Raw genomic sequence first — 24789 nt, 5'->3', positions numbered from 1 at the left:
AGGTCAGCAAGGCTATACTGTACTGTAGAATCGATTTAGCCACAGTTTTAAACTGGAAGAATGGAGTGCCTTTTTCTGTTGAAATTCAAGGATCTAGTAGTGATTATTAAATACAAATCTTTCAATCGCATTCAGAATGTGTGCAGAGAAGACATTATGCAAAGGATTGTCTGTTTTTCCTCGGAGAAAAGATGAAAGGTCTAGCTAGCGTGTGTGCCATAGCGTTTGGAGTGGAAATCTAACCTTTTCTCTTCTGTCTGTTCCTGGCGAAAGGCTGAATGTCTGTGCTCCAGGGCAGTGGGAGAGAGAGAGCGACAGACAGAGAGAGAAAAAGAGAAAGAGAGAAAGAGAGAGAGAGAGAGAGAGAGAGAGAGAGAGAGAGAGAGAGAGAGCTTACGACAGTTCCCCAGAGTGGTCACCAAGGCCCCCAGGCCTGCACAGCCCATAAACAGCTGCGTCCGTCCTTGTCCCCAACCAAGCGCAGCCACTCAAGTGGCAAAGCAGGGGCCCCAATAATTGTGAAGAATTGAAAGCTAAATATTGGCTTTATCTCCTCAGTAATAAAAGGGCCATGAAATTGATTTAATGCTGCAGCGCTTCTCATGGGTGGCTTCATACAGCCTGCACTCAAAACAATGAGCAGCAGCCATCTATTAATTAACCCACCTAATCCTGCAAAGTTAATCTCTCGCCACAATTTTGCCCGCTGCTAACTTCCAAGCCAGTGGGTCTGTTGGGGGTGTTGTGACAATGGCAGAGAAGGAAAAGATTCAACACTTTAGCACGAAAGGAGAGGGAGTTGTGCGAAATACTGTTTTGCATGGCAACTACGGGGAACAGTGTACAAGGAAAGACAAAGGAGCATGCCAGTCATTATTAGCACTGCATCAGAGCCGATCTGTGTTCCTTTCAGACATTAAGAAGAGGGACTGGGAGTGATATCAGATGAGCTGCCGAAAGATGCATCTTCACGACAAACAGGAGGATAAATAGGGATGGCTAGACTTTGGTCATCTGCTTATCATCTGTTCTCTTATCCTCCCAATCAATATGCCTCTCTAGGTCGTCGGAGCACTTTGTTTGTTTCGGGGGTTTTTTTTTGCTCTCCACCTGACAATCTCAGCACAATGGAACGTCGCACACACCTTTCAGTCCCATGCTCACGCTGTGTCCACAGAGTTGTGAATTACCTACTTCTCACGGGGCTGATTGTGTTTTTCCTCTTTGGCTGCAGCTCATCTGACCTAGCCCTCTCGCCTCTTCCCCTCCCTCCCTCCCTCCCTCCCTCCCATCAGTCATTGTGTGAACCTTTCCTAGTGGAACAGCGGTATAAGGCTGGCTCAGAAAATAGGTCACACCTTGGTGATCCTCTCACTTCCTTAGCTTTCAAAAATGACTCCCCGCTTCCCTCTGGAGGATCCTGGTCCACTTCTGAATGATCTACAGTGTAGATCAGTTATTTTGGCATTTTACAGTGACCCTGTAGAAATGCCAAAATAAACGTATCGTCAATTAGAAAGCGGGATGTGGAGAGATTTAACGTTTTATGGCCATTGGCAAAAAATGTGACGATTTTAAACTCTTGATTAGTCAAACTTGGCATCCTTGTGTGTTGATGACAGTGGAATAAAGAGACTCAGACGCCCTTACTGTGTTAATCAGAACAAGCAAGCACATTATGGACTGATTGTTTGTTGTGCTGATATTTGTGAAAATAACAAGGTGCAAATAAATGTACTTTCTGTACTTTTATACTTTTCAGGGCATTCTGTTTTTCTTTGGAAGCTTCAAGAAAACGAATAAAAAAGAAATAAATGCTCATCTACAACCCGCAAGAGTTGTGGGTTCACAGAACTCAGGGTTAATACTGCCTCCTGAGCAGGGCCCAAATAGCTTCTGAGAACCTTATCTGAAACGAGCCGCCTCGTATGTAACCCCGGTAGTAAGCTCAGAACCCATGAAATATGTTATACAGCAATGACAGCATTGATTGTACAGTTCGCTTAGTTCTTGTAGTCGAAAAGAGCAAATACAGTATACGATAAGGTACATGAATACAGTTGAAAACGTTTATTGCTCCCGCAGGGAAATTCTGTTGTCATAGCAAGCAGCAACACAGGGCTGAATAACATACAAAAAAAGTATATGAAACTATATTGAAATAGTCAGCACCGACATGGATGCCTAATGTTCGGATCTTAGCTTGTAGCGCAGTACTGCCATTGACTATTATTGACACTGTGGCCATTTTGCACTTCCTTCATATTTGGGGCGTGTGAGAATTAGCATTCTCCTGTGGCTGTGGATTTTATCCATATAACATGTGCATCAAAGTGACATTTGGCAATGTGTGTGTGTGCGTGTGTGTGTGTGTGTGTGTGTGTGTGTGTGTGTGTGTGTGTGTGTGTGTGTGTGTGTGTGCGTGTGCGTGTGCGTGTGCGTGTGCGCGCAGGCTTCCCAGCGACAGCATATGGACCAGTGGCGGCGGCGGCGGTAGCAGCGGCGCGTGGCTCAGGTAGGGGGGCCCGTGGAAGAGGCGGCTACGTGGCGTACCCACAGAACGCAGGGCCAGGTAAACGCTCTGCTCACGTTCTGTGTGGCGGCTGCTCTCTGGCCAACTCCTGTGCTGCTCTGCTTCTCCCCCATAGACACATAGGCCTGTCCTCCAACACACCTACACTGACACATCCTTAGTGTTCATTTAACTCAGAGTTACCAAATGATGAATTAACACTTAGGATTTTACTGCACACTATACTGTACAGTACATCTAGTTTAGTATAGATCGACAGCACACTTTCTCTGTCTGTCTGTCTGTCTGTCTGTCTCTCTCTCTCTCTATCCATCTATCCATCTAGACATCTATCTGTCTATCTGTCCATTATCCATATCCAGCTATCCTTCGATCGATATACTATCTATCTAATCTAACTACTTACAGTACCTCCCTACCTACCCTGTATAATCCAAATGGACCCTTATGGATCCATTTCTTACACTCTTAGAGTTAAATTAACACTCTGGATTATCTAGCAATCATTTGTATCTTTTTCTCTCCTAAACACTCACAGGCATACTGTACTCTCCAATAGCGAGTTTAGCTTTTGATCGATTTTCTATTTACTGCATTATGATTATGGTCAATTCAGGTTCTTCTGCAGTTTTCTATTCTATGTAGTGGTTCACTGTCCTGTAGCTTCAGTCTTAATGTTCTAGCTCAAATAACTACTACTTCTTCATACCAAAGATCTGGTTTTAACGTGGGGAAAAAAGTACAAACCGTATTTTACATCAGACACAGCAGTGTATCATCCAAGTATGCCAATTCAGCAAACACCCACTCACACAATTAACATATTCATGTGTCGTATAACACAACATCCACATAATTAGTGGAATAAGTGGAAGCATAACCGCACAGATAAAGAAATTCTATCTACACATAGATATTCAATTCTATGAGGAGCCCATAGCATTTTAATTTCCCACCAAACACTACTGAAGTTTCTTTTGCCTAGAAGTTTCCCGCTCTTGTACTCAGCATTGATTAACCATCCAGCTTCATTAACAGAACCGGCTTTCTCTACCCTTACAACCGTAGATCATTCGATAGCGGTGATTAACAACTCCAACGACAGCAGACAGGCTTTAGAGAAGGCTGTCTGTCATAATCAGGCTTAATCAGGCAAGAGTACATTTGTTAGCTGTCAGGAATCAAGAGGGATTTATTTGTGGCTTACTCATACAGGTACTAGCAGCGAAATGTTGGGCGGACATGTTCCACAGAGACTGTGCTAACACAGCAATACAATATAACAATAAGATAATAATAATAATAATAATGAAGATAATGTAAAATAAGGCCAAGGACTATAATGTGTTGCCCTGTTAGGCAACCACACTAATTAGTAATAGTGGATGAGATAGACATATAGTAAGTTCAGGTAGGACGGCACTATGATAAACCTCTTAAGTCAGATAGAATCTATTTTAGCAGCAGTGTCAAAATGTGTAAGAGCAGAATATTATACCGGTATACCTTTAGCAGCAATGTCAAAAGTGCAAAGAAGCAGAAGGCATACATACACATAGAGTACTGTACTGTACATCAAAAACACTTGTCGGTTCCACTTGTCAATGAACTCTACATGTGCAACCAACATTTGAACGCTACTCAGGATCTCACAGTTGCTTATGCGTAACTATGATCTTTCTGGCTCTTACAGCATGCCATTTATCATCCCCTCTCCCAGTGATACTTGCAAAATATGTAGAAATGCATGGTATTGTATGCCATGGTCGCAGATATACAGACACTGAATATACAAACCGTTACAACAACATAAGCACAAGGACATCTACACTATAGTCACAATTTATGCCTGCACGCACGCACGCACGCACGCACGCACGCACGCACGCACGCACGCACGCACGCACACACACACACACACACACACACACACACACACACACACACACACACACACACACACACACACACACTACCCTTACAGTACACACAGATAACAAAGCAACATCCTCCTTTGAACAGCAATCAGTTTAACACAGAGGTAGCACTGGAAGGTAATCAGATGCTCTTTCTGTTTCATCAGCCAGCGTGATTTTGCATCTTCAAAACAAACAATTTCCGCAAACCAACTGTGGCATTGAACTGGAAGTTAAGCAGGAAAGTGTAGTAAGCATAATTGTCCGGACAAAAGAGATGTAGACAGTAAGGGAGGAGGCTGTTATACAGTTCAATAAGCTGGGGAATAATAGGAACAGGTATGGAGATTTACCAATTCTTTAAAGCTGTAATCAGTGACCTCCAGTGGTGGAAAAAGTACTCAGACTTTTTACTTAACCCTTTCAAAGCCACGGGGACCCCCTTAAAAACAGGGGTACAGAGGTACTGCCGTGCAATCTTCTATTTATTTATAAACATGTTTTAAAAAAGCAATGCACCAAATGATAACAACACGCTCGGATCGCTCAGTGCAAGCCAGCAAACCGTGCATGAAGAACGTTTTTTGGTCGGCCAACCTACTTTGATGCTGCTGAAGGCTGTTTTCGTCCGTTCATTTGCATGGAGCGAGACGGGGTAAACCGCGATAAAAAACAGCGCCCGAAAGTACATTACGTCCTCGTTGCACGCACAGCGATCTAATCACATGTAATCCACTCATTCGGAAGCCTTGATTTCGTCTTTCGTCTGATCGAAAAAGATGAGGAGACGCTCTGGCCAACTGGCTGCATACACAATAGAATGGCACGTAATGGCGGCCTGTGGATCCCAGTTTCTCCGTTGCAGATGACGTCATCACGTGTCTGACGCTTTACCCCTTCAGATGCTTTCTTAAAGAGACAGAGCACGACCGGCGACTGTTTTATTTTTTTAATTATAATTAATTTCATTTTTACGATAAAAGTACGGCTGCGGAGCGGCTGATTGCGTGGTCCGGACAAGTACGGGCAAGTACGGCCGGCTTTTAAAGGACAACTTTAGTTTTTTACAACAAGGGTTCATATTTTAGATTGTAAGTAAAGAATATAAAAGATGAGAGTTAAAATTATTTCATTTACTTCTTTCTATTGTTTTAGAGATTCTTATTTCAGTGGTTGGGGCATGCGTACAAGTGGCTAAATATGTCATTTTACACAGAATAAGCCCATTCCCAAGATACAACGCAACCTTTCATGATTTGATGTGACTTATGGGGACTGAAGTGTTAATGTAAATAGCAATAAAGAAACTGCTGGCTTATTGTGTCTAAAAATACATATTTAGCCACTTGTACGCATGCCCCCATGCATACGCATGCCCCACATTTTAGCACGGTAAACACGATAAAACAATAGAACGAAGCAAATGAAAACATTTTAACACTCACTTTTTCTTTTCTCTAATTACAATCTAAAATATGAACCCTTGTTGTAAAAAAACAAAGTTGTCCTTTAAGTAAAAGTATCAATTCTGCAATATAGAAATACTTGTTACAAGTTACAAGTAAAAGTCCGGAATTCAAAATGTACTTGAGTAATAGTACAAGTTTTCAATTGTATAACATTTTTTGAAAATAGCAGATCTACAAGCTCATAATGTGTCACATCGTGATGCATTGTCAGATTGCTTTTTTCAAATGGCCAAAATGTACAGTATATAGGGTTGAAGTGTTTAATGTATGTTTTGTAATATTAATCAATCTTCAAAGCAACTAGTAACTAAGGTTTCCACATAAATGTAGTGGAGTAAAAGTACAATATTTGGATCCGAGATGTAGTGGAGTAGAAGTAAAAGTACTGGAAATTGGAAGGACTCCAGTAAAGTACAAATACTTCAAAATTGTACAAATGGGTTAGGGTTATTTACTTAGTTACTTTACATCACTGGTGACCTCATGCATGGGCCTGGACAGGAGGCATGTGTTATGGTTTAATTGTGTGAGGGATGTACATTGAGATCAAGATGGTTGTTGTCAAAATAGTTTCAGTTTTTTTAATTAGAGTGCAGCATTCACACCTAATAATTCTCTGCTGGTGTCATCGGGGCTCAGGATTAAAATTTCAGCTTTTCATTTTTCTTCTTCTCTCCCTCTCTGTTTAGTTCAGTGTTGCATTTAATGTCTCTGGTTACTCTGTCACAATTTGCTCCTCTTATTTCTTATCGCATCTTGTTCCTTCTGTCTGTCTGTCTGTCTGTCTGTCTCTGTCTCTGTCTCTGTCTCTGTCTCTGTCTCTGTGTGTGTGTCTCTCTCTCTCTCTCTCTCTCTCTCTCTCTCTCTCTCTCTCTCTCTCTCTCTCTCTCTCTCTCTCTCTCTCTCTCTCTCTCTCTCTCTCTCTCCTTGTCCTTTATTTCTCTCTATTAAATACTCAACCTTCTGCTGTTCTAGCCCAGCCCTTCCTCATTTTATCCTAGGAAACATAGGAGACATGATATAATATACAATATATATATATATATATATATATATATATATATATATATATATATATATATATATATATATATATATATATATATATATATGTGTGTGTGTGTGTGTGTGTGTGTGTGTGTGTGTGTTACAGTGTTTTTGAGGTACCAGTGAGATTGGGACCGGAGCGCTTGTTTTACTTCACCTTATGGGCAGTCCCCGGAAGGAGCCGGTGCCATGGTATAGCCAAACCTAACCCTAACCTCAGTAAAACTATGCCTAAACCTAACCTCGTGAATGCTAACCTGCCGACGCTGGTGAATGTTAACCTGGTGAATGCTACTATGCCTAAACCTAACCCTAATCCTAACCTTAACCTCAGTAAAACTATGCCTAAACCTAAACTGGTGAATGCCAACCTGCCGATGCTGGTGAATGCTAACCTCGTGAATGTTAACCTGGTGAACGATAACCCTAACCTCAGTAAATCTATGCCTAAACCTAACCCTGTAGGACTAATTATGGGCATTCCCCCGAAGGAGGCACCGCTTGCTCCACCTCGTGCCCAAAAACGAGCGCTCCTGGTCTCAATCTCACTGAATCTCAAAGACACTGTGACATACACACACACACACACACACACACACACACACACACACACACACACACACACACACACACACACACGCGCGCGCGCGCAAATAGAAATCATTACTCTGATGACACAGCAGCATTGAATCGCATCAGACTTTTTTTTTGCACTGATCAAAGGCTGTGATTGCATCTGGGTGCGCCACCACAACTTTATTTAATGTTTGCATATACTACTGTAGTGTATTATCTATATAAATGTAAAGTTGTCTGTGCCGGTGTGGCAGTTGTGTATCTGTGTGCCCAGATACCAAATATGGACATGCCTGTGCTTATGCAAATCAGCGTTGTTACTTTATGGTTGGCGTAAGCGCATACTGCGGTTGTTAGTCGTTGTGACGTCGGAGCAGATTTCAGTCAGCATCACAGAGGAAGAGAGAGGGGTGGAGGGAGAAAGAGAGAGGGATGGTGGGAGGGAGGGAGGGAGAGAGAGGGATGAGGGAGGGAGGTTGTGTGTGATGCCAGACCAGAGCTCCCCATGTACTTAACTGTATCTGTATGTGTGTGTATAGTGTATACTGTATATATTTTATTACAACACCTCTCTGCTCTCACATTTTGTAAAGGATTTCCTGTGTGTACAAAGCAATAAATGAATCTGACAGATCCTAAACACTCATGTCCAGTTGCCCCAGAAGCAGCTCTGCAGCCACCAAATACATACAAAGTCAAAGAGCATACAGTACATGGAATATACAATACATAACAACAGAGTCACACAACAGGTGCACACAGTGAGATTCATCTAGCCTTTTACAATCAGTTCTGTTTCATTGCCTCATTTAACAGCCATTGGACACATTAGGGAGGGCAAAGTGTCCCTTTCACTGTCACACAGCAATAGCAATGTCAGCCTGTTGGATAGCGGATGATCTCACTCTGGTTGCTGAGTGCCGTGAGTGGCCCTTTAGCTGCCCTATATAGAGCGGCACTCATAACTCACTCTTTACAGAAGGCTGGTGTAAGAAATTATAAACGTACTGAAGCTCATCTCCAATGCCTCATGAGGTGTTGGGAATAGGATACAAAATACAGGACATGTGCTTCTCTTCTGCACTCACCTCCCATTGGTCAGCTTTCTTACACACCTACAGGAAATTAGGGGGAATATCCTCTCATGTATTTATTTATTCATTACAATTATGTTGTTTTTTGTTGTTTTTCTTTTTCTTTTTTTTTTCTTTTTTACTTTTTTTTAGCAGGTAATCTCATTGAGACCTGATGTCTCATTCTCAAGAGAGACCTGGTCAGACAGCAGCAGCAGCAGCAATACACACAAGTTATAGACGGACAGGCCATTCAGTATGAAGGCAAAACAGATCACAGAATGCTAAGTGTAAAAATGTAAATACAATTAAATAATATATATATAGAGAGACAACATTCATTAACCTGCAATTCACTCTTCATGTTTATTATTCATCAACAACAAAGACCAGGCCTAGGCATTATAAATGACTCTGGGCTGGATCTCTGGGCACTGCAGTGCACAGTGATGCCCACTGCTCCCTAATAGTTAGGATGGGTCAAATTCAGAGGACAAATGTACCAATGGGGATCAATAAAGTAGAACTTCCCCCCAGAGATGGTGGTAGTTCTCCACCAATATGTACAGCACTGTACATTGGAAATCAGTGAACAAGGGAAAAGGTGAATAGAAAACATTTGAGGCCTGTGTGGGTGGGCTAGCCAATTCAAGAAGAAATCAACTGTTAAAATTCATTAGCTAAGCCTCTCTGAACACAAAATGGCACGACATTAAATATGTATTATTTTGAAATGTCTGTGCACTCTGAAAAGGGTGCTGTTAATTAGTCAGCCATTCATTCAGAAAAGATAATTTCAAATGCAAAGTGAAAGCTACGCTAGGCAACAATGCTAGTTTTTTTTCTGCCTTTATTTATTCATTTATTTATTATTTCTTTTCTAAATTACATTGGTGAGAATGGAGCGGCTAATTATGGTGGCTTTAGTATTTCAAAGCATATTCAGAGAGGAACATGATTGACAAAAATGCGCAACAGGTGGGCATAGTGTATGTTAATTCATTAAATGTTGTATATTTATGAGTTTATAAATTGTTTAGTCTCAGTTTAAATTAGTGTTATCTGTGAACCTTCACTCTCAAGTGGCAAAGTGCTGTATAATGATGAAAAATGTAAAAGGTTTCCTTACCACGAGACTTAACTATACTTGAACCCCAGCTACCATATTTTGGGAGGAACATGTTTGCCAAAAATATCCCATCTACAAGCTCACAACGTGCCGCAAAGCTATTTTTGACTCTTTGGCTATTTTTGGCAAAAATATTTGATGTAGACGGAAAAAGTGCAGAGCCAACTCGGGTCTAGTTTACTAAGTCTAGAGGGGTTTAAGTGTTTTTTTTTTCTTTTTTTCTTTTTTTTCTGAATTTGTATCCCAGGTTTTTGTAAACCATTTTTCACCCAGTGCCAATTGCATGAGCTGTACCTGGGGAGAGCCCCAAACTGAGCTCATGCATGCATGCTTCAATGCATGAGGAGTGAGCAAGCCGCTCATGACCTGACAGGGGGGAGTGTCCCCTGTAGGACGTAGCATGTGGAAGGAACACGTTATTCCAACCAGTTCTGAGGCAGTATAGAGACCAGGATTAATGTTTTTTGTGAGGTTACCTACCCTCACAAAAAAAGGGTTTGAGTAGGAAGCGAGAGGGTATAATTACCAGTATAAATGAAGCCTGGTGACTGATATGCACTGCTGGGCCCCATCAGCTGGTCTCCTAGGCAACCTCAACGTGCTCATTTGTTTTGTAGATGAGTAATTACACCCAATTAGTGTCCGGTGGGGGGGGGGAGAAGGTCCGGAGAAGGGTCCATTGTGCTGGTTAGATTGTCTGAATATTAATAACGGTGTCGACGGTAGGATTGGCTGTGATCTGATCTCTGATCAGCGATACTCATGCAGCTGTGGGCACAGGCTGGCTCTGCATAACACATCAGATGAGACCTGATGAGAATCAATGGCTCTCCAGGGGTCTGCAAGCATGCATGTACATATGAGTGAGCTTCACTCCTGTCCACGCTGCCTATATATCCAGTTCCTCTCCTCTCCTGGCTGTGCCTGTCAGTCAGCATGTGCTATAATTCCTTGTGCTTTTTTTGGAGGTTTGATGGCAACATTTAGTTCAGTTCTAATAACAAAAAACAAAATAAGTATGTGGTGCAGACCATTTAAGACAAGTCTGTACGTTTCAGATTAATATGAACGCCTTACTGCATTACTCGATTGTCTCCCGTCAAATTTTACATAATTAGTCTAGATGGACAGGGGGGTCCGCGCGCATAGGGTGGATTTTCTTTTTGCCACCTGTTTTTTCTTAATCCTTGAAAGGTATATTTTGCTAGACTTTATGTATCAACATAACATCACTTTTTAATATTTGATTAGATTGTAACCATTGTTTTCAGGCCAAGGACCCCTTAGTTGTGAGAGAGATGAAGCAGGGACCCTTAATAAACTTGACCTATCACGCTGTACTTAGTCTTCTCTTTTTCCCCTCTACACGAAACCTTTTTGCCAAAAATATCCAATCTACAAGCAGCTTGTAGATCTGCTATTTTGTAGAAAAAGGAGAAAGGAGAAAAAAAGCTTCTATCACGCAAAGATTTGGAGGACCCCCTGTAGTAACACTGAGGACCCCTAGGGGTCCTGGACCCCCTGTTGAAGACCCCCGGATTAGTGGGTTATAGCCAGGTAACTGTGGGTTTAACACTCTTTAATTGCCTGTTATTTTTTTCCCCAAACGACTTCTTTCACAAACCATGCCTCCAGGACTACCCCACATAGTGACACAGATGTTTCGGTAATTTAATTGACTGATCTCAAAGTCATGACCGAGACTGAAATAAGCTTAGCACAAAGTCAAAACCCAAAGACAAGAACCAAGGACTCAGTTCCCTATCGCATTGGTTCTCAAAGTAGGGTCCGGGGACCCCCGGGGGTCCTTGAGGGAGTTCCAGTGGGTCCCCAGCAAAATGATAGTTAAGAATGAATTGGACCCTTGTGTGTAATTCAGAGAGTGTACAAATGGAACCAAGTGGACCCGTTCTCTCAGGGTTAAAATAACATTGATTTTACAAGATAAATTGGGGTCTCAGAGATAGAAATGCCATTAAATGGGGGTCCGTAGCCTAATCCATGTCAAACAGGGGGTCCTTGAAATTAAAATGGTTGGGAATCACTGCTAGAGCCGTAAATATCTTCTCTTATGAGGGTCCCTGGCATGTCTTTTCAAATTGGGGTTTGCGGGCTAATAAGTGTCAATTTGGGGGTCCTTGACATGAAAAGGTTTGAGAACCACTGCTCTCTATCGATCTCTATTTCATTTATATTGTACAACAAAAAACTGTTTAAAATAATAATAAGTATAAGGGTAATAAGGGTAATAATAATAATGGAAGATAATAATAATAATAATGGAACAAGGATGTTCAATTCTGGTCAAACAGAGTCAGGGTAATGATATTTCGCATGGTGGCTCACTTGACAATCTCAGCTAAACTAAATGGAACAGAGAATTAGTATCATTGGTAACACCTGTGAAGGAAGTAAGAAGTGGCCCAGAAGTGGTTCTTGCCAATGAGGCTGCGTGTTGGCCGTGTTCGCAGGTGGGAAGCGGGCTGGGGAGGATGTTGTTAGTCACTGCACTAGTGACTCCTACAGGTTGACATTTTTGATTGATTGATTGATTGATTGATTGATTGGTTGAAGACTTCATTAGAAGAAGTTTGCATAGGAAAAAATACAGTTTCATGATGGTAACAGTTCAAGGTCTACTAAAATGGGATCCTAGTTAGGGAGATAACATGGCCATTTCGCGCTATATTAGTCTAAAAGCGCCAAATTTTGCACAGATGTAGCCCAGGGCATGCTCTAATGATTTAGCTAGGGCGCCCGAGTCGGCGACCTTCAGGGTCCCCACAGCGGCCAAATGAAGTTGGGCTCCCATCGACTTTCTATACAGGAGGAAAATACCCAGAAAAACATTTTTTTCTGGGTGTTAAAGTAGGATGTGAGGGGTTCTAACTAGGGGTTTGTCATGATGCTGAATCCATTGCAAGCATTTGTTTTGCACAAAAAACATTCCGTGGGCTATAAATGAGTCATCACTTTTCACCGTTTTGTGGGCGTTTTCTTGGGCCATTTATAGCCCAAGGAATGTTTTTTGTGCAAAACAAATGCTTGCAATGGATTCAGCATCATGACAAACGCCTAGTTAGATCCCTAACATCCTACTTAAAGCAGATTTTTTTCTGGGTATTTTCCTCCTGTATAGAAAGTCGATGGGAGCCCAACTTCATTTGGCCGCTGTGGCGACCCCGAAGGTCGCCGACGGTGGACCCGTAAAGGTCCATTTGGTTCCATTTGTACAATCTTGGTTACAGCCCAACTCCTCAAGCACCCCCGGGGGGCCCTGGACCCCACTTTGGGAACCACTGGTATAGTTCATTGTTCATCTGGAATTGGCATAACTGAATTGTGAAGGCAAATAATTTTACTTTTCCTTTCCATGTGCTTTTCAGAGTTGATTTTATTGTGTCAGAATGGTTATTTCTTGAGCTTTGCTCAGTATCTAAGGCATTATGTTAGGTATACGTGGGGAAATTATGAGAGGCCTGACATTTTTCATGCTCATAATTGATGAGTAGGTATTGTCACTGTCGGGCAGAAACCTCATTATGTCCAAAACATTACTTTTCATGAAACGGAACAAATAACCTGTGTTCCAATGGACGCAATGTAGTTATTATATAGTCACATAAATATTTATTAAACACACATACTCATTTAACCTCCTTTAAACCTGGCATCATTATTTTGAGCATTTTGGGGGTGGCCGTAGCTGAGTGGGTAGAGAGGCTGTCTGGTCATACGACGAGGTGTAAAATAGGGCATTCATTTATGAGAAAAAAAGTACTGGAAAAAGTACTCAAATGTTTTGGGTAAAAGTATCAATCCTGCAATATAGAAATACTCTGTTAGGGTGCCCTCAGACCAAAATACCTATGAGAGTGGAATCCGCATTCCTCCAATGCATTTCAATGAGAAGGGAGCGTTTTTTGCAGAAATCCTCTGCTGGCATGAAACCGCTTCACTCTCATTGAAATGCATTGGCGGAACGCGGATTCCACTCTCATAGGTATTTTGGTGTGGGGGCACCCTTACAAGAAAAAGTCTGGAATTCAAAATGTACTTGAGTAAAAGTACGAAAGTATTGGCATCAAAATATGCTTCAGGTACCGAAAGTAAAAATTTACAAAATGTTTGAAAATAAAGATCTACAAGCTCACAACACATCACATCGCGATGTGTTGTGGAGGAAAAAGTACAATATTTAGTTCCGAGATGTAGTGGAGTACAAGTAAAAGTACTGAAAACTGGAAATAATCAAGTAAAGTACAAATACCTCAGAATTGTACTTAAGTAAATCTACTCTGTTACTTTACACCACTGCCCACGAGTAATGACGTCACGGTGCTAAAAAGCATTGGCTGGGAAACATGTTGAGCACTTTCACAGGTGAAATGGCTTTGAATGTCTGTTCGCTCCAAGACCCCAATAAAAAAGAAGCACAGCGTTAGTAATCTGCCATGGAAAAGACAGTGTCACCAAAATAAGCCTCTCCTGAGTATAAAGGTGTGCAACAGGCAACAAGTTCTTTTAATTGCACGTTTTATGTGGCAGCTTGTCAGAGATTAAGAGGATAAGCAATAAATGTTGTCGCTTTGCTGAATGACGTTCTTTAAACTGTTCATAATCCACCATCTGTGTAAAAAGAGGGGATAATTTTGAAGAGGACTTACGGGAGTGCTTAGAGCCATGCCATATGCCTGGCGTCAATAAACACTGATGTCTCTTTGTTATCTCACCTAGAAAAAATGTCACATACACCTCCAGTATCTACCGCTATTTGTCCAGAATCAGAGGCTTGAAATTAATTATTGATTGGCATGCATTGTGTTTCCCCTTCTGTTAAATGATGGAAGCTTCCTTCAGGTGTGTCCAGTGAGCGTTGTTGTATTGTATTGTATTGAGCTGTGCTTCAGTGATTCTTCACTTTCATCTGTGTCGTTAAAGATTGCATGAAAGCTGTGGGGGAATGCAGGTCGGATCGACGTACGGACAGAAATATTACAATACAGAGGCAGCTTTGTCTCCGATTGTGACGTGGTACTTTGTACCATGACACAGTCGGGAGACAAAGCTATCCCATACCAACCCTTTGCCACAGGATGAGTTGGTAATCTCATGACGATGTTTAGATCCAGTGAACATATCGCTGCTCTCAGGCAGAAACTTTGTATGTCCAAAACCATTTTTTCTTTTGAGCGTTCTGAGCTTGTAGATTTGCTACTTTTTGCAACTCTTGTACGATGAAGTAGAGCAATAATTAACGGAAAAAACATAAAAAGTTGAAATATGGTGGTAAAGGTTTTCTTCCAGACACCGATTATACATTATGTACTATACATAGGCACACTGACCACATGCCAGGAGGGCCTGGCCACATGGCAGGGGCTGCTGGGGGAGAGAGGGCAGGGAGGACCAACAGGGCAAACTGACATACTGGTACATCTAAAAAAAAAAAAAACATGGTGTGCCACACCGCCGTGCCACGCGAAACAATCCCGACATTGACTGCAAGTCGTGAACAAGTTGATTTCCCCAATGATGGCGTCCCTTCCCCTCCCCCTCCCCCACCCTATACTGTATCTCCCAGGCCTCCCCGATTATGGGTTTTACTCCACTCCCAGTGACCAGCGGGGGGGGCCCTGCTCCTTTGCGGACTATGGCTCCTTGGGGCCCCAGGCTGCTCAGATGCTGCACAGTGAGCATGCCAACTCCGCCTGCAACTCCCCCCTCCAGCACCTACAGAGCCCGGATCAGTTTAAGAGCCCAGGTTCGTATAATGTGCATCTCTCTCCACGTGTTGGACTTTTCAGCTTGATTCAATTCATTTTTTCCCCCTTTCTTTTTTCTTTTTCTTTTTTTTACGTGATCTCTATTGTTTATGGATGGAAGACGACAAACATGAGAAGATGTTTGCCGCTAAAGGAATATTTGCATTAACACTTTGTCAACATGCATTGCATGTTTTTTCCTATTTTTTTCCCTCAATTTTACCTTAATTTATGTTCAGTTGGAGCCCCAGCTTGCACTTTTGGGGTGTTTACACACAGAATGTACCGGTATCCCTCCTTTTGCATGAGTTACAAAATGACCCCTGAACATGGGGACTGTTCATTTCAATCTTTCTTCCTTTATTCTGACTGCAGGAAAGGAGTGAATGAATGAGAGAATGTGTCAGTAATCGGTGAAACACGGTCATTCAGTCAGCCAGTCAGTCCAGAGTCTGATTGAATAATTTAATCAGCGAACAATTGAGCAAAGTAGAGTGTTCTGAGAAAATAAATGTTTTTTTAGCCAAATCCTTTAAGGTAGACATGATTTCTATTATCAATATGCAAATGAATATTTATGCAAATTAGCAATTACACAATCAGTAAATCAATTGACTGCATTACATGTCACAACAATTCAAACAATGGTCTACAACCTTGTGATATTTTCTGCTTCCAGTTGCTTTCTAAAGCCAAGAACAACATTCTAAATAAAATGTGCACTTCAGTCAATACAAATCTCTCTCTCTCTCTCTCTCTCTCTCTCTCTCTCTCTCTGTGAGCAACATTCATTCAAACCCTATAACCACAATTTATTGTCTCCACCAGCCGAAGGCTGAGGGAGAGTATGTTTTCCCCTCCGTCCGTCCGTCCGCCCGTCCGTCCGTCCGTGCGTGCGTCCGTCCGTCCGTGCGTCCTCGCAGTTTGTGAGCGCCAAATCTCAGTCGCCGTTGGCCCGGTCGCTGCCAAAGTGAGCACACACATTCCCTGGATGCCAATCTAGAACCTCTGCCCTAAATTTTTCAAATGGGCCTTTTCTAGCGCCAACTAGTGGCCGATGTTTGCTAAACACATTTCTGTGCACTACTCTTACAGATTTTGTCCAAAAATCCTACAAATCGGTAGGCAATATCTCGACAGTCATGTGATCGACACGGATCTGTCCGATTTTGCATATTCCATCCTGATTGGCTAAGATTGGCTTCCAAAGTTTGTGGGATTGAGCCGTTTTGAACAAAATTCCTCAAATCACAAACGCAAAGTGCAATTATCATGAAATCGCGCACACACGTTCCCACTAGGCCGAGGAAGAAATGCCACTTAATTTTTTTTTAATCAGCCTCATTGTGGCGCTATAACAGCCCGATTTGTGGTTTTACCTATAACTCCACCGATCAGTTTCAAACTTTGTAAGCGCACTCCCTAGAGGCTAAGGATAAACCTTTGCCCTGCATTTTTCACATCAGCCTTTTATAGCGCCACCTTTGGGCCGACTTATGTAAAACACATTTTTGGATATTACTCCTTGAGATTTTATCCAAAAATCATGCAAATCGGTACACAGTATCTCTATAGTCATGTGATCAAGTCCGATCCGTCTGATATTTCATATTCCATCCTGATTGGCTAATATTAGCTTCCAAAGTTTGCAGGATTGCTCCGTTTTTGAACAAAATGCCTCAAATCATCAACGCAGCTTGCGATTACCGTGACATTTGCCACACATATTCCCACTAGGTCAAGGAACAAATGCTACCTTTTTAACATGTCCTGTTATAGCGCCACCAGCAGGTAGACTTTAGCAAAACACATTTTTGGAACACAATGCTTGAAATCATGCATGCAGCGTCCGATTGCCATGAAAGATCTAAGGTGAAGAACATATGCCACCCTTTTTACATTGGCCTATTATACAGTAGCACCACCAGGACGCACGGCCTGGTGGAGACCTGTGCTCGGAAGAGCACTGCTTCTAGTTTTAAATATTCTTTATTGTCTCCACCAGCCGAAGGCATGGGGGAGAGTATGTTTTCCTCTCCGTCCGCGCGTGCGTCCGTGCGTCCGTCCGTCCGTGCGTCCTCGCAGTTTGTGAGCGCCAAATCTCAGTCGCCGTTGGCCCGGTCGCTGCCAAAGTGAGCACACACATTCCCTTGATGCCAATCTAGAACCTCTGCCCTAAATTCTTCAAATGGGCCTTTTCTAGCGCCAACTAGTGGCCGATGTTTGCTAAACACATTTCTGTGCACTACTCTTACAGATTTTGTCCAAAAATCCTACAAATCGGTAGGCAATATCTCGACAGTCATGTGATCGACACGGATCTGTCCGATTTTGCATATTCCATCCTGATTGGCTAAGATTGGCTTCCAAAGTTTGTGGGATTGAGCCGTTTTGAACAAAATGCCTCAAATCACAAACGCAAAGTGCAATTATCATGAAATCGCGCACACACGTTCCCACTAGGCCGAGGAAGAAATGCCACTTAATTTTTTTTAAATCAGCCTCATGGTGGCGCTATAACAGCCCGATTTGTGGTTTTACCTATAACTCCACCGATCAGTTTCAAACTTTGTAAGCGCACTCCCTAGAGGCTAAGGATAAACCTTTGCCCTGCATTTTTCACATCAGCCTTTTATAGCGCCACCTTTGGGCCGACTTATGTAAAACACATTTTTGGATATTACTCCTTGAGATTTTATCCAAAAATCATGCAAATCGGTACACTGTATCTCTATAGTCATGTGATCAAGTCCGATCCGTCTGATATTTCATATTCCATCCTGATTGGCTAATATTAGCTTCCAAAGTTTGCAGGATTGCTCGGTTTTTGAACAAAATGCCTCAAATCATCAACGCAGCTTGCGATTACCGTGACATTTGCCACACATATTCCCACTAGGTCAAGGAACAAATGCTACCTTTTTAACATTGTCCTGTTATAGCGCCACCAGCAGGTAGACTTTAGCAAAACACATTTTTGGAACACAATGCTTGAAATCATGCATGCAGCGTCCGATTGCCATGAAAGATCTAAGGTGAAGAACATATGCCACCCTTTTTACATTGGCCTATTATACCGTAGCACCACCAGGACGCACGGCCTGGTGGAGACCTGTGCTCGGAAGAGCACTGCTTCTAGTTTTAAATATTCTTTATTGTCTCCACCAGCCGAAGGCATGGGGGAGAGTATGTTTTCCTCTCCGTCCGCGCGTGCGTCCGTGCGTCCGTCCGTCCGTCCGTCCGTCCGTCCGTGCGTCCTCGCAGTTTGTGAGCGCCAAATCTCAGTCGCCGTTGGCCCGGTCGCTGCCAAAGTGAGCACACACATTCCCTTGATGCCAATCTAGAACCTCTGCCCTAAATTCTTCAAATGGGCCTTTTCTAGCGCCAACTAGTGGCCGATGTTTGCTAAACACATTTCTGTGCACTACTCTTACAGATTTTGTCCAAAAATCCTACAAATCGGTAGGCAATATCTCGACAGTCATGTGATCGACACGGATCTGTCCGATTTTGCACATTCCATCCTGATTGGCTAAGATTGGCTTCCAAAGTTTGTGGGATTGAGCCGTTTTGAACAAAAGGCCTCAAATCACAAACGCAAAGTGCAATTATCATGAGATCGCGCACACACGTTCCCACTAGGCCGAGGAAGAAATGCCACTTAATTCTTTTTAATCAGCCTCATGGTGGCGCTATAACAGCCCGATTTGTGGTTTTACCTATAACTCCACCGATCAGTTTCAAACTTTGTAAGCGCACTCCCTAGAGGCTAAGGATAAACCTTTGCCCTGCATTTTTCACATCAGCCTTTTATAGCGCCACCTTTGGTCCGACTTATGTAAAACACATTTTTGGATATTACTCCTTGAGATTTTATCCAAAAATCATGCAAATCGGTACACAGTATCTCTATAGTCATGTGATCAAGTCCGATCCGTCTGATATTTCATATTCCATCCTGATTGGCTAATATTAGCTTCCAAAGTTTGCAGGATTGCTCCGTTTTTGAACAAAATGCCTCAAATCATCAACGCAGCTTGCGTGACATTTGCCACACATATTCCCACTAGGTCAAGGAATAAATGCTACCTTTTTAACATTGTCCTGTTATAGCGCCACCAGCAGGTAGACTTTAGCAAAACACATTTTTGGAACACAATGCTTGAAATCATGCATGCAGCGTCCGATTGCCATGAAAGATCTAAGGTGAAGAACATATGCCACCCTTTTTACATTGGCCTATTATACAGTAGCACCACCAGGACGCACGGCCTGGTGGAGACCTGTGCTCGGAAGAGCACTGCTTCTAGTTCTGTCTTCATTTTTGCTCATGATCATGTTTGCAGTGGCATGGCACGTCCCTAATGTCCCTGCATCTCGTTCCTTACAGTGACTGCAGTGAGAAAATATTGACGAGTGGAAATGCCTGTTGTGGAACCTGATTGGTGTTGTTTAGACAGAGTTGTATAGACCAGCATCTGGTTCAGACTGACATAGACCAGCATCTGGTTCATACTGACATACCGGTAGACCGGCATCTGGTTCAGACAGACGTGTAGACAAACAGATGAATAGACCAGCATCTGGTTCAGACAGAAATAGACCAGCATCTGATTCAGACAGATGTATAGACAAACAGATGAATAGACCAGCATCTGGTTCAGACAGAAATAGACCAGCATCTGATTCAGACAGATGTATAGACAAACAGATGAATAGACCAGCATCTGGTTCAGACATAGACGTACAGTATAGACCAGCATCTAGCCAGCGGTTTGTAAGTACTGTAATACCATTACATTTTCATATTTCATCTCAGGGAAATCAGTCAGTATAAACATACTGTATATTCAGACAAAATGATTGCTACAGTATGTAGTTATGGAGTTTATCCTGTGTGCGTGCGTGCATGCATGCATGCCTGTGTGTGTGTGTGTGTGTGTGTGTGTGTGTGTGTGTGTGTGTGTGTGTGTGTGTGTGTGTGTGTGTGTGTGTGTGTGTGTGTGTGTGTGTGGGTGTGTGTGTGTGTGTATCCAAACGTTAGTATGAGAACTCTTAGTGATAGGACCTAGCTCCTATTTGGGGTAGATTCTGATGGTGTAAGGCAGTCTGACGAACGAGGTGTGTCACTGCCACGACAGAAGTCTTTCCAGTATACCGTTATTGAAAGTTTTAGGGGTTTTCTAGACCTGCTTTATAAAATAGACCTGCTGCCCTGTCTTATAGGGGTGAAGGGGTCGTAAGTATTTCCTAATACTCACAGGACACAGTGGTGCCATAAGAGTGTGTGTGTGGGGATGGGAGGGGGGTGTGGGGGGGGGGGGGGGTAGAGAGGAGATGACTACACAGGTTGTAGCCCCCCCACCTCCAAGTTACAAGCCCTGAAAGGAAGATGAGTGGTGTTAAGTTCTGTTAACACATCCTATAACGTCCCATGTTAATACATGGTAGTGCACTGAAACTAGTGTGATGCCCTCATCACACCATTCATAGATTCGTTAACATTTACTTCATCATGCCAGAGTAACAGTTGTTAAGTGCTTGGGAACAGCATTACCAGTAAGAATGCTCTCCGCCGTAAGTGTTTACTACCAAAGGAAAGTCACAAAACAGCTTATCCTCTAATTCAACAACATACAACCGGTTGCTAAGGATAAGCCTCCTCAGAAGTCAACTTTTGTGTTCCCATTTGTGTATTGTGCCCAATGCGTAATAGCTGCTTCTTCGTTCAACAAACATATCTCTCACACTGGCACTAGTTGTGTGAGAGACTGAGCTCATGAAAGACTAATAAACACATTTTGCTACAGAATCAGTATACCCATCCTGTATTTAAAAGATGCCACTGCAAAATGGGAGTAGGCAACATGAACAAGAACACAGTAATTAAACACTGTGTAATCAAAACAGTGGTCTGTTGTATTACCATGGGCCCTGCTAAAGCAAACAAGTCAGACATAATCAGTGTAATTTGTTTTGGTGCTCAAGTTAATGGCTCAACCAATACACCCCCCCCCCCCCCCCCCCCCCACACACACACACACACACACACACACACACACACACACACACACACACACACATACAGAAGTAAATGCTTTCACATGGAGCCACACACTAAAAATGCAGACGATTAGAAGAAATGAGAATTACCTTTTCCACTGACAATTGCCTCAATTACTTAATAAGAAAAGAGGGCTGTGTAGGACAGATAAGAATGGTGGTGGCCCGCAGTGGAAAATCCCCTGCAGTCAAAGAGCAGTTAGACACTGTTATAGACTACATTGCATGCAGGTTATATCCACACTATGTTTGCAGGTGCCCCTCATGAGGCAGCATATCTAACAACAACCAAGATTAGTTTCTGAGATTACTTTGAGCAGTGATGTGTAAAGATTGTCAATTATGTTATACTAGGTACTGTATGTGTATGTGTTGTGTACAATTGCATGCTTCAACAGGTGTTGCATGTTTAAAAGCATTGTATTGTTTGCATTGCGAGGATTCCCTCTCATATGACGCAGTGGTTGTGTGGATACCTTTCACAGTTTGTGAATAAAGATTATGTACCTTCTAACAGCAGACGCTGAAGTGCTGTCTTGCTGTTAAGAGACCATTGTCTTGTTCTCCCTCTCTCATCTTGTTTATATATTTATTGACAGTGTTATTGCCCTTTGCTAGACATGTGGTTATTTAAAAGACTTTGTATTAGTCTCAGTCACTGTTACTCGCAAGGCGAAGGAGGCAGGTCAGGAACAATATTTCTCTACAACTCCGGTTAAGTTGGTTTTAGTATCCCTTTATTCCTCTTTGCTCCCTATGTCTATACCTTTTTCTTTTTGCCTAAACACTCCCCTGTAGACATATAGTATTGACAGTCATCATAGTCACAAGTCATACATGGAATGCAAAGTCTTGCTTTCATACATGAAACATAAATTATGTTTTTTCCAAACTGCATTAAATTGCCATAGATTATTAGGTTGACAAATCAAATGAATTATATGCTGTATTGTGTTATACTTTAAATATGTCATGTTATGCATACAGTATGCAGTTCATCTTAAGCATGTCACGCTGGATTCATTCTAACTCTGTACTGAATTCTGGTCCATTTTCTTGTTACAAATTAAATATGATGTTTGGCTTAATGAGTAGTCCCTTAAAGGAGCACATCTCTCGTTTTCAACCTCATAATAATTGGTCCTCACTAATGCTCATTATAAGATGGCACAATTTCCATCTACTCGCCCTTTGTCTCATTGGTGGGCTGTGGACAGTTCAGAAACCTGCTGACGAATGACATCATCAATGGAGATTCCATGCTAATGGAAACTACAGCCTTTTATTTCTCTTCCTAAAAAATGTAGTGTGCTGAAATACAAGCTATTGTTCTTAATTCATAAAAACTAAAACAATCAAACACGAACGGGCCGTTCTGTCTGTGACGTTAGTTATCTCCATACATGGAGTTCCATGCTCATTCTCACACCACTCAAAGATCACACCTAGTGTGATGTGCGCGGTGATATTTCCGTGAAGCTTGGCCAGTATGTGACCCTGGGCGTACGACAAAGCGCTTTGTACAAAGATGTAGGCCAGATGTAGGCCAAACTTCGCGTCCCGGACAAAACAATTACAATTTGAAATCGTGTTTGAAATGTCCAAACTTGCCTAGACACAGAGTCCAGACACAGAGTGAGAAGACAGAGATTGTGCCGTTTTATACTAAACGTTAGTGAAGAACAATTATATGAAGATGAGCTTGAAAATGAGAGAAGTGCTCCTTTAACAAATGTGAATGCCACGAAGCAAGTTCTTGAAACTCAAAATGTGAATCCAGTCATGTTTGGGTGGTTGAAGTCATAAAAGGTCGTGCCAGCAGCACACGTGACAGTACAGTATGCATGGTTCCTCCTGGTTTCTGACCCACTGTGTGTCCTGCTGTGTTCTGTGTGTGTAGGCACCAACCCATCAAGACCCGGAGGCTTCCATGGTCCCAACAGCCCCGGTCCTGTGGCTGACCTGTATGGACCTGGCAGCCAGGACTCTGCAGTGGGCAACTACATAACAGCTGCTAGCCCTCAGCCAGGCTCTGGCTTTGGTCCCAGCATCACAGTGAGTACAGTATGCATTACCGCTGTACTCTTATTGGCCTCACTCACCTTTCCTGTTAGGGTTCCATCCTTACTATTGTAGGGCGGTGTATCATTGACTATAAGACTACACGTATTACTATAGAGTTGCCATTTAAAAGTACTACGATTATTTGGAATCGCATTTCACTGTATCGATAGAACAGTACCATGAGCGACTAGTATAATGTACTTTTTTTTCTTCTTTTTTTTTTTTGATCCGCTCAGATCAGTGTCCTCCGCAGTCTCAACAGTGACACCTACAGGACCACTAATTATTTTGTATATACCAGGGAAAGAAGCAGCTGTGTTAATGCTTGAACCCAATCATCCTGTGACTCTTATACCCCATTTATACTGCCCTACAAAGGCAGAGTGCAGTAACTACGTTTTCGGACACACCGACTTATTCGTGTCGCCCAAAGGTCAAATTATATTCATGATATTGGGGGATGAACAATTAGCTCAAGAACAGATATACAATCAGTGTAATATCACTTATATGTCTATATCTCATTTGGCTGATCCAATTAAAAAACGTAACTTTTAAACCAATTTTTCAGTGAAATTCTTGTACATAGTTACTGCACTCTGCCTTTGTAGGGCAGTATACTTTGCCGCACAACCGTGTCGCTAGCTTAGTTTTTAGTTAGTTGTGTTTCAGCGAGTGACACAGTCGTTGGACACAAGACTCCTGTCCTTGGAGATGAGGTCACAGTGTGGTGAGGCGAGGATTTCAGCACATGTTGGGACTGGGAGTGCATTAGTCACAAAACAATGGGGAGGGGGGGGGGGGATTACAGTTGGAGTGAGTAAATCTCAGAGCTGGTTTGACAGATGTTAATGGATTACTGAAATGTAATTTTTATTCATAATGTTCCAACAATGTTCAGCGACATTATTAATCGTCAAGTAAAACTTCATAATCGTGACAGCCCAACTGGCTCTTTTTCCTCTTCACCAATCTGTCTTACTTTTTACTTTTTAGGGAAGTGGTTAACAACATTTTGTGGATCAAGGCCCGCTTGACAATCTTGACAGCCTACATTAAGTGGTCAGATGGGCAGGAAGTGTGCATTTTGAAAGCATTGTTCATTTTAATGAGCCAATCAATAGATGGTGTTCTGGCTAGGGTCGGTGGAAGTA

The 24789-nt window shown here is 42.4% G+C and overlaps 1 protein-coding gene across 11 annotated transcripts in view; it reads left to right on the top strand.

The window, feature by feature from the left end:
- The window catches only part of LOC308303945 (RNA-binding protein Musashi homolog 2-like), a 280804-nt gene that overhangs the window by 251086 nt on the left and 4929 nt on the right, over positions 1 to 24789 (top strand). For 4 of the 11 annotated variants that reach the window (XM_080748484.1, XM_080748477.1, XM_080748480.1 and 1 more), the window contains 3 exons: positions 2453 to 2572; positions 15328 to 15507; positions 23472 to 23626. In XM_080748484.1, the coding sequence (XP_080604610.1) occupies positions 2453 to 2572; positions 15328 to 15507; positions 23472 to 23626 (455 nt within the window). The remainder of the gene's footprint in view (positions 1 to 2452; positions 2573 to 15327; positions 15508 to 23471; positions 23627 to 24789) is intronic. The other 7 variants (XM_080748482.1, XM_080748483.1, XM_080748478.1 and 4 more) reach the window with 4 other exon arrangements.

The sequence above is a fragment of the Nannobrachium achirus genome, assembly GCF_963921795.1.
Source record: "Nannobrachium achirus genome assembly, chromosome: 19".
NCBI lineage: Eukaryota > Metazoa > Chordata > Actinopteri > Myctophiformes > Myctophidae > Nannobrachium > Nannobrachium achirus.
Note: the sequence above shows the minus strand (reverse complement) of the source record. Positions and strands in the feature narration are given on the sequence as shown.